Consider the following 10,838-nt stretch of genomic DNA (forward strand, 5'->3'; position numbering starts at 1 on the left):
GAAGACAAGGCCAAGTAGAAACAAACAGATTGGGATACATCTCAGTGCAGCACGGTAGGTAAACTCTCGAATACCACACAAACTCTCCAGTTTATTTGTATCTTTCACAACACACGGGATATGATTCATGGTCCGGACAATGACCCGCATCAGCACGCGGGTTTATTTCTTCTTCCAGGCAATCCAAGTCAAATAGATATCTTCATGTTTATTCGAATGAAAAGAATTAATGGAGAGTACCACTCCATTGATATCTAGAGCCAGTAGTGTGTTCACCTAGATGGCTACATTTCTTGAGGATGGCTCATGTGAGAATTTAGTTTGTGCATTAGAATTTGATTATTAGTGTTGAATTACCTCATGAAGTTTTAGATTAGTATCTAACAAGTGCACATCAACCAGTTGCGAGAGGGTCAAAATCTTCAGACATTGAATAATACTCATTGTGATAAGTGGCCAATACATAATTTTATTACCCCGTTGCAACGCATGGGTCCTTTTGCTAGTGAAAACCAATAGAAAAAGTACATGAAAAAACAAGAACAAAAAACATAGAAGAAATCGCAAAATTCGGGTATGTAGAACCTTTCCAAAATCAGATTTATTGGGCCGGCCCGCTGAGCTGAGAGCAGAGCCGAGCGAAGAGGCTGAGACAGTGAGACGGCTACACTGGCGGTCTTGGACCCCCCCTCTGCCTCAAAAGGGGAAAAACCCACCATGCCCTCTCGCTCGCGTAGGAGACCACTCACGCTCGCTCTCCTGGAGACAACCGCGAGAGGAATTAAAACCCTAGCGCCGCCGGTCATGATCCCCGGCCCTTCGCCGTCTCCACTCCCGCCCTAGCCTCTTGCCGCCGTCGCATCTCCCGGACGCAGCTTTCGCCAGCATTCACTTTCAGTCCTTCACTCCGCTGGACACGATCTCGAGAGGGGTAGAAACCCTAGCGCCGCCGGTCATGATCCCCGGCCATTCGCCGTCTCCACTCCCGCCATAGCCTCTTGCCGCCGTCGCATCTCCCTGATCCCCGGCCGTTCGCCGTCTCCACTCCCGCCCTACCCTTTTGCAGCCGTCGCATCTCCCGGACGCAGTTATCGCCAGCATTCACCTTCAGGACACGGTCGCGAGAGGAGTAGAAACTCTAGCGCGGCCGTTCGCGTAGCTGCTCCTGGCCGCGCTTAGCCTCTCAGCGCCGCCGCGTTTCCCCGACGGTGCTCTCTCCGTCGTTCCCCTTCCTGCAACGCCGCGTGCTCCCGACCGCACGCCGTTTGTTGCCGACGACTTCCAGCCTCCTCGTGCCCGCGTTTTCTTCCCCGGCCTCTCATTCTGGAACTGGTAGCCCGTGCGATGGCTGCTACAGCAACCTTCTCAACGGAAAGCTCGGTACTTGGTACCGAACAGGGCGGTCTGGTGGGGTTTGATCTGAGCAGTGACACATGGCGCGTGTCCTTTATTCAGGGCAGCAGTATGCTGTACCAGATTGCTAGGAACCAACATGGTAAATTTGAACTCCCGCAGCAGTTCGTTTTGATGGGAGGCAAAGATTCACCGGCAAGGATGCTGTTGGCGGGGATAATTGCTTCTATCATATCATGGAAGTAATCGGAAGGAGCATGTCGGATCTTCAATCTGTCCCAGAGTTGCATCAATGGGTTGTGAAGGAGCAGAATAGCAATCTCCTGCTTGTAGCTTTTCCAGGTTCTGATGTAAGATTCACTCCCACTCAAGTGTTGGCAATGTTAATCACTGACCTGAAGATCACAGCCGAAAGAGCCCTTGGTGTCACCGTGGGAGAGTGTTGCATTGCTGTTCCCAGCCACTTCACCCAGTCCCAGCGCACTGCTGTATGCCAAGCTGCTTACATTGCTGGATTGAGTCAGGTTTCCCTGGTTAACTCAACAACCGCAACTGCCATTTATCATGGAATCAATCGGAAGCTTCTCCTGCAAAACACATACCACCATGTTATCTTTGTGGATGTTGGCAAAACTATGTTGCAGGTTAGCATTGTTAGGTTAGGGAAAAATAGTGTTGAGGTTCTTTCTTATTTGAACGATTCGTCTACTGCCGAGAAAGATTTTCTTGATGCTATGGCGAGACATTTCCAGAAAACTGAGTACAATGCTGGAAGGTTCGGGATCAAATGGAAAAAAGGAGAAGACTCAATAAATACGTATGATGGCAAGGAAATAACTGAATTAATGTTCTTTGAAATCTGTGGTCCCATACTGAATCGTATGGAGGAATTGTTCAAAAAGTCCCTCATCCAAGCTGGAGTTGAAATAGGGGAAACTGGTTTAGATCAACAGAATATAGTCAATGGTGTTGTATTGACTGGGCCGGGCGTTCAGATTTTTGCGTTACATAACTATCTTCAAGATGTATTCAAGCAAAAACCTACTGGAGACGTGAAATTTGCTGATGAGAGTGTTGTCAAGGGCTGTGCCATATACTGCACCATTCAAAATGTTGCTTCCAAAGACCTGACTAATGCTCCTATACAAAAAAAAACTGAAGGAGGGCCTGCTAAACTGCAAAGTATGCTGCACTATCCTTACTTTACACTTGTTTAGTGTTGCGAAACAGTTTCTTAACAATTTTTCATTATATTATGCAGGTTAATGATGATGTGGTTTTATCAATCAAGGTATAAAATACTGTGTTTATGGATTATAATTACTTCCTAAATGATATATATGTTGTGGTGATATGTCATTTATCAAAATGTTATCTGTCTTAGTAAGTTGCATAATTTTCCCTATAATTCAAAGATTTTCTAGCTATGCTAAAAAGAAAAACGAACCCATTTTACCGTTGTGGAGGTGAAGCTATACAAATAACTTCTCATATTTTACTCCTCATAAAATTCTAGGAGCAAATGACGGAGGTTCCGGAGTTAGGGGTTGATGAAATTTCTGCCGCCCGCGAAAATGAGAGGAAAATGGGCTTACGAGAGAAATTAAGATTGATGGTTTCCGACATGCTTAAGGTTTGATAAATCTAACCTTTTCGCCAGTTCTCTCAGGATTATGTACAAATGCTGATGCATGGTTGTTATTTGTAGATCACAGTATTTGTCAAGAAAGATGAGGAACAATTGTTAAAAGAGTTAAAGGATCAGTTGGATGATGATGATCTGCAGCTCGATCAGAATTACAACCATGTTAACTTGGTCTGCTTTTTTCACCATTCTATGCAAATTGTTGCATGTCATTACGTTTTGTGGGATAAGAGGCAATAAATGGGTAACGGGTATCTTGTTGTCTTAATGCAGGTTCAGAAAGGAATACTGGCTCGGAAGAACGATTATGAAAAGAAATATACTACGGCTGATTCTCTTAGAAGAAAATTGAGCTATTACGATGATCTTGTATCGTCGCAGGAAGCCAAGTATAGAACAATTAAGAAAAGAGAAAGAGATATGGTATGACATAAGTCAATAACCACAAAGAAGCAGACCTGAATTTAGAATTACCGTATTTATGATGCCATTGTGAAGTAATATTTTATCTGGTCTTTTATTTTTTGTATTGCAGTTCAAGCAAGTAATTGAGGAAACACGTGATTGGTTACATGTCCAAACAAATATGCTATCAAGTTTGTCAACAAAGGACGATTCCATCTCTTTTGTTCCTAATGTAAACAAAAAACTCAAACTTCTTCAAGAAACCTGGGATGCAGTACAACTGGAAAGGTATTGTACTTTGCCTTTGCTTCTACTCTGCCTTTGGTTCTTAAACTCTGCCTTGCTTCCTAAATGGTTCAGTCTTTGCGACAACCAAGTCTTTGTTATTGTTATTCTTAAGATATTTGGTATGCATCTTTTAAGATGAAGGCTAAGTAAATTCTTGCAATATACTCTGGAAGCAGGGAACCAGAAATCGAGCAAGTAACATATGACATGACGCTTGAAAGCCATAGGAGCATGATAGATGATTTCCGTGTCAGATTAGTGAAGGGTCGGGAGAAAGCGAAGATAAAAAGTTGTTATCTGCTCCCATATCAAGTGGAGTTCAACAGAGTTCCTTTGAAATGGTTCCGACTGAAACTAATAGGCAGAGATGATGATTATACTACTGTCCACGTAAAAAATCATAATGCTTACACCATGGCCTTCAGCAACAAGGAAGAGCAAGTGTATGAGATGGGCCCTGCACTTAAAGATACAAAAAAAGTGGTTGTTGCCACAATTCCTGGAGCAGTTCTAGTGGGCTTCAATTGTGACTATGTCAACATGATTAACCCGACCCCGCCGTTTTTGAAGAATGAACAGTTAGCGGCAAAAATGTGTGAACTCAAATTGGGGGAAGATCCTTGGTTTGATGCCATACACGTGCTCTCAAACCATGGCTGTAATCCTGGTCATCACAAGGGCTGTTCACTTTGTAATGCTCCATATGCTGTCAGACGAGCTGTAATGACCATTAATTTTATGCTGAATGAGCCTGCAAGGATAAACACGGTCTGTGACGCTGTGTTAGGTGGCCTAAGCTTCACTGAAGTTCTCATCTATTGCATATGGCATTGGAAGGATATGTCATTGGAGCTGCGGGAGTGGGCTCTTGATAATATGAAGACAAGTATTGAAAAAACGCTGGCAAAGAAGATAAGTGAACACACAGTTGATGAGTTAGCACTTGTATTATATCTGGTTCTCAACTCGATTGGTCCTGGAAAAGTAGTGTTGGACACTGCTGAGGATGGATCATCATCAGGACCTTCGCGGTCATCGGGTGAGGATGATGGTGGTCAGGACAAAAAAGGAAAAAAGCAGGCTCAACCACCATTACCTAGAACACCTGGCAGCGATGACGGTGCTAACAAGGGGCAGCCACAATCGCTAGCTGGTCCTGGTAAAACACTTCTTCAGATCTTCACTGTATGCCTCAAAGGTATGAAGCTGCGTGACATAGAAGCCATTCTTGTGCATGAAGATCGGGGCAGTCATGTTATCTATTCACGTAATGATACTCATGGGTTCCGGCTTTCTGGGCCAGATTTGGCCATTTCGTCCGAAGCTGGATCTTACCTTGAGATCATTCCAAGTACAACCAAGACCATGAATAGTGATACTGATGACATTTTCATGTGTTTGGACGACGGGTTCTCCTGTTATAATCAAACTATGTCAAAGACCATGAATTATGGCGGCGGCCAGGTACTTGTGGTCTATGCTGTCTTAACAGGAGCCGTAGAGCTCAATGTTGAAATCAAGCTGAAGCTGCCACGAACTGGTAAGACATACTCGATCAGTGGTTTGGTTTCAGTAGACCAGGGCATAGGAGCCAGCAGCATATTATCTGTCGACCGAGGAGATTATGTTTCTATGCATGAGCAATCTGTACGCTCTAGAGCACCTGGGCTGGGGCTTGTTGACCTTGTCCATTCCATGCCAATAATATTACCATTATCTCGTTCAGTTCTCGCTGTGAAGCTGGGTGAGACTATCACGTTTCATGGCAACCTGTTTATCGGTGCTCAGCCAGTAACCTTTTATGAAGCAATCCAAATACCATCAAATGTTGACATCATTGAACATATTGAGACACCATGGACGCAGCAAGGCGAGTTTTCCTCGAGTTTAAATGTTACTTTGATCAACAGAAATATTTGAAGGTCTGAGGAACCTTGCTGACGATGCTGGTGAATTTGGCTTCCCTACCAGGTACTTTGCCCACTTTCAGCTTATAAGATGAGTGCTTGTTCTGGAATGACAATGTGATTTTGGTGCTTCATCTATCCCCAAATCCTATGTTGCATATATAGGTTCCCTGTGAACAAAAATCCTAAAGTCCAGCACCAATGAGCACTTGCTATATTCTTTGCAGTGCCCAAACTGTTTTATATCTGTCACTCTCTTCTTGCATAAATATAATTTAGAATGGCCTATCTTGCTGTTTCCATCTTTCAAGTTCCAAATTTATTGCTAGTTTGGTTGCCTAGCTTGTCCAGAATCGCCTAATCTATCGATGTTTCGATTTTACCAACTAAATGTTCACAGGTAATGTACTGATTTATTGCTGTTGTGCCTTGTTTATCCAGAATTGCATTGTACTGCTGATTACGTAGTTTCCGCATTTGTCAGTTACACGTCTGTTGAGAGAGAGAGAGAGAGAGAGTCTAGCTGGGAGTTCCGTCTAGCTGGTCTTCTTTTAAACATACTTTTTCCATCTGCTGATGCACTAACTGTACAGGTTGTTGCTTGTTCTTCTTGAATGCAGATGCTTTGCGAAATGGTTGGAGTTTGCATGTGGCAACCAAGATGCTAACCATAAGCTTGATGCAAGCAAACTGCAGCGTTTAATCGGACATGAGGTCCATTGATGTCCTTCATTTCCTTCGCACCCCCTCACCTCCTGCTTTCAAGGGATCTATTAATCTACATGTTAGTTTGCTACTGTACGGCTAGATTGTGTTTTGGCTGGAAAGGAGAGATCGCTCTGTACCGAATATGCATCGCCAACCGCCATTTCTTTCTCCTTTGATTATTAACACATGGCAGATTGTGAATCGAAGTTACAGTGAAGCGAATGATTATTGTGCATGCATTGACATGGTACTCTCCTCTCGGTACAAATTTTACAAACATTACTATCATAGACTAAAATGTCAGTACAGCTGCAATGCCTACATGTAGAAGCTAGACTTGGGCATTGGCAAATTCATATGAGCCTCGTACCATAAGTAGTGTTATTTCAATTAATATAAAATTGTAGATTCCAGAACATTAGAAGTTTCTAAGTGAGATGTTTAACCCAAGAGAAATAGATCAAATTCAGAGGTTTATAACCCTGGCGGTTATTACGTACGGACTCCAGCAAACCGTCACGACAGTTCTTGGAACGGCGCCTCTATGGGCGGTCGCATCCCTCCAAGGCGCCTGTTCCTGATCATCAATAAAGAATAGTTCGATTCATTGTTGTCTCTCTCGATTTGCCTCTTGAATAGTTCAAACACGTTATCAGCACTTTGTCTCTATCGAGAGCATAAGGCCCAGAGAAAACAGGGAGAAGAAGAACAACATGCAAAAGAAGATTGGGATATAGGAAGAACAGGCAAATAGGTAAGAAAAACAAAATTGCCTGAGGACATCATGTCGTTGTTTCTTCTACTGGTCGACCAAAATTGCCTGACGACATCAAGGACAGGAATAACAGAGGAGATTGGCCTCCATCGACCAAAATTTGAAGGACACAATCCCAGAACCTCTACTGCAAATCGGTAAAAAAAAATCGATTGCATCTCGAAAATCAGATTCGTCACCATAGTTTTTCCCGTGGTCGTGGTCGCCGTGGCATGCGTCCTCGGCCCCGGCGTGGCAGACGACGAGTCCCAGCCCGAGGGAACGGCGGACGATGCGGTCTAGACTCTAGACCCGCGTCCTTGCGATGAGGCGGCGCCGGTAACCGCGGCCCCTGGTACCTCCCAGCACGGAGTACCCCGCGGCGTCACGCTCGGTATTTACGACCAGCCCTCCGCGACGCCCACACCCGCACGATGCCTCCGACGCGACGGCGACCTTGAAGTCACCGACCCATTGAAGGCACGGCTAGCGCCCAGCACGCGGTGGCCCCTGATGAGGATACAGACCTGGAGTAGGGTCACAGGCCTGACCTATACGTCCTACCCAAAGTCACTATCCAAGAAGGCAAGAAGGTCAAGAGGCTCCGTGAGACCCTCGGTCAAAGGTGTCGAGTGCAATCCACTTGACATCATGTCACTCGGGAGTCTCCCTACCTACTGTCACTCGACTAACAAGAGAATCACTCGACCTCCCGAAGACCAGGAGTTACTCAGCGTGCAAAGGACACGCATTCACTCTGTAGTCTTTAAGGCCATTAATAGCATTTAAGGCTGGCGTTACCAGTAACGCCACCACTTTATGTACATTAACTCCCTTGTAATGGAGGGCGGGAGAGGTCCTGGCGAACTCTATATAAGCCACCCTCCTCCTCTGGCACAAGGGTTCGCACCCCCTATAATATCACACACATAATCCAATCGACCGCCTTCGGGCACTGAGACGTAGGGCTGTTACTTCCACCGTGAAGGGCATGAACTCGTAAAACCTCGTGTGTACACCTTCGCCATAGCTGAGATCTTGCCTCTCCATACCTACCCCCTTTCTACTGTCAGACTTAGAACCACGACAGTTGGCGCCCACCGTGGGGCCGGTGTCTTAGCGACTTATTGGTGAAGTTGCAAGTTTTTCTGATCATCATCATGGTTTCCGGTGGCGAGTTGGTTGAGGGCCGCGAGATCCGTCTCGGCGCGCTCGTTTTCGTCGCCGATGACTCGGTGTGGCTTCAGGAAGCTCCACTCGACGTTGAGGCGCTCCTCGTCCGAGGGGCGACGCACTTTCGCGCGTGCGTTCGTGGCGTCCTTCTTCGGCAGCCGTCGACCCAGTATCAGTCGGCTCCGATGGCGTCTTCCCTCCCTGCTGTTCGCCGCCGCAAGCGATCCGGTCGGTCGCTGCTTCAGCGATGGGTGAAGCATGTGGTGGCTCGGCGTTCGGCCACCCATCAAGTTGCGGCAATCGAGCCCGACGAAACTCTCCACGGCCTGTTCGATCTGTCTACTGGCTCCGCGGAGACTGCATCCGAGTGCGATAGCAGTGATCCTGCGGCTGAAGTCCTGATGGTCAATGGTCCGCGTGGCCCACCTGGCTTTCGCCGCGAGGACGGCGAAGATGCTGGCGGCGATCCGTCACGGGTCCACGAGGAGTATCATCCCGAACCTCTCTCTTCGCAGCAGAGGGAGGAACTTCGTCGTCGCAACATGGACGCACTCCACATGCCCATCGTTGGAGAAACTCCCGAGGCTCGGGCCTTGGAGGAGGCGCGCTTGGCTAATTTGGCTGAGCACACTTGACTGGAGAACTTGCAGCGCGCTCTCGACGAGCGAGCTCGGGAGCGAGTCCCTGAGTCCAGTCGACGACAGCTTTTCCCACCTCCACCTAAGGTATACCGTACTCCGATTCAGAACCTCACAGCTGCGGCCCGAATTGCAGAGTCGATTCAACCTTCCCAGTCAGAGGCTGGCCAAGGGTTGGAGCAGATCCGGGCCTTGCTCCGAGCAGCAGGAGAGCAGAATTCTGCAGTGCCTCAGTCGCGGAATAGGATACACAGCAGATCCGTGATAGCGGATACAGTTCAGTCGGCCCATAGCCCAAGATCACCCCTGCGGCGAGAAGACCGTGGGCAGTATGATCGTCAGTTCGACCGTGACAATCATCGTCGAGTGCCAACACCTCCTCCGAGGAGTGCGTCGTACGTGCCTCGGCAGAACGATGACAGACACCGTCACAGAGACGAGCGCAGAGCTCCAGTCGACCCAAGAGAGCCGGGCTTCGATGCGAGATCCATTCTCGTCCAAGGCCTGGTCGACCGGAATAGAGCGCATAGAGAAGACCTTGGCAGAGATCGTCCAAGTGGCAGCAGGTTACATGTTTCAGGCCCAGAGTGTTTTAGCAGAGCCATTAGGGCGGCAGTGATTCCTCCCAACTTCAGATTGGCAACAGGAGTCAGTAAGTTCACCGGAGAATCCAAGCCTGAAACCTGGCTTGAAGATTACCGAGTGGCTGTGCAAATTGGAGGCGGAAACGATGACATAGCAATGAAACATCTCCCTCTTATGTTGGAAGGGTCGGCCCGAGCGTGCTTGACTCAGTTGGCTCCAGGCAGTATACACAGTTGGGAAGAGCTATCTCAGGTGTTCGTAAGAACCTTTGAGGGCATGTGTAAGCGGCCAGCAGGGTTGCCCGAGTTGCAGCATTGTGTGCAGAAGCCGAATGAGACTTCGAGGGAATTCATTCAGAGGTGGACCACTTTGCATCACACCATTGAGAATGTATCAGAGCATCAGGCAGTGTGCGCTTTCAAGGAAGGCGTCAAGTATCGAGAGTTGGTTCTGAAATTCGGTCGGACTGGGGATATGACTCTGACCCGGATGATGGAGATAGCCACCCGGTACGCTAACGGAGAAGAAGAGGATCGACTCCGTAGCGGGAAGAGTAAACCAGTCGGTCAAGAGGCCGGTGGGGGTGGCTCCAATCAGAAACAGAAGCGTAAAGCCGAGCCAGCGGCACCCGGTGAGATTGCGGCAGTGGCTCAAGGAAAGTTTGAGGGAAAACCTAAGGGGCCCTGGCCCCCTAAAAAGGTAAAGGATCAAGCAGGAAATGATGTGCTGAATTTGCCGTGTCACATCCACACGAAAAAAGATGAAGAAGGTAATCTGATTTACCCAAAGCATACCACTCGACAATGTCGACTCCTGATCCAACAGTTCCAAGAGAAACAACCCAATGAGAAGGAGAAAGAGTCTGACAGAGATGAGGAGGAAGAGGAAGATGACGGTTACCCCAAGGTCAATTCCACTCTCATGATTTTTGCTGATGTTGAGAGCAAGAGTCGGTTGAAGGTTATCAACAGAGAGGTGAATATGGTTGCTCCGGCGACGACGACCACGTACCTAAAATGGTCCCAGAAATCCATCACATTTGACCAGTCAGACCATCCTGCTCGCGTAGTCACCCCCGGGAGGCAAGCGCTGGTGGTCGACCCAATCGTTGGTAGCACTCGACTGACAAAAGTGCTGATGGATGGTGGTAGCGGTCTGAATATCCTGTATGTTGAAACCTTGAAGGGGATGGGCATCCCGATGTCCAAGCTTAGCGAGAGCAATATGAGCTTTCACGGCATTATCCCCGGAAAGAAAGCCGAATCACTCAGCCAGATCACTCTCGACGTGGTTTTCGGTGATTCCAAGCATTACCGAAAAGAAAAGTTGGCATTTGAAGTCGTGGATTTCTAGAGTGCTTATCACGCCATCCTGGAGAGGCC

General features: G+C 47.5%; 1 protein-coding gene across 1 annotated transcript; it reads left to right on the forward strand.

Moving 5' to 3' along the window:
* Nucleotides 1–690: 690 nt before the first annotated feature.
* Nucleotides 691–6,549, forward strand: LOC123045778 (uncharacterized). The gene is made up of 8 exons (XM_044468953.1): nt 691–2,535; nt 2,615–2,644; nt 2,870–2,986; nt 3,062–3,169; nt 3,272–3,421; nt 3,534–3,691; nt 3,868–5,662; nt 6,219–6,549. The coding sequence occupies exons 1-7, from the start codon at nt 2,488–2,490 to the stop codon at nt 5,609–5,611; spliced, it is 2,355 nt and encodes a 784-aa protein (XP_044324888.1). The 5' UTR covers nt 691–2,487; the 3' UTR covers nt 5,612–5,662; nt 6,219–6,549.
* Nucleotides 6,550–10,838: the final 4,289 nt, after the last annotated feature.

The sequence above is a fragment of the Triticum aestivum genome, chromosome 2B, assembly GCF_018294505.1.
Source record: "Triticum aestivum cultivar Chinese Spring chromosome 2B, IWGSC CS RefSeq v2.1, whole genome shotgun sequence".
Taxonomy (NCBI): domain Eukaryota; kingdom Viridiplantae; phylum Streptophyta; class Magnoliopsida; order Poales; family Poaceae; genus Triticum; species Triticum aestivum.

Excerpts from the sequence above, each read along its gene's own strand:
- LOC123045778 (XM_044468953.1), top strand. The coding sequence starts at position 2,488 with ATGCTCCTATACAAAAAAAAACTGAAGGAGGGCCTGCTAAACTGCAAA. Across the intron at positions 3,170-3,271 it reads ATTACAACCATGTTAACTTG|GTTCAGAAAGGAATACTGGC; the intron begins GTCTGCTTTTTT and ends GTCTTAATGCAG. Across the intron at positions 3,692-3,867 it reads GATGCAGTACAACTGGAAAG|GGAACCAGAAATCGAGCAAG; the intron begins GTATTGTACTTT and ends CTCTGGAAGCAG.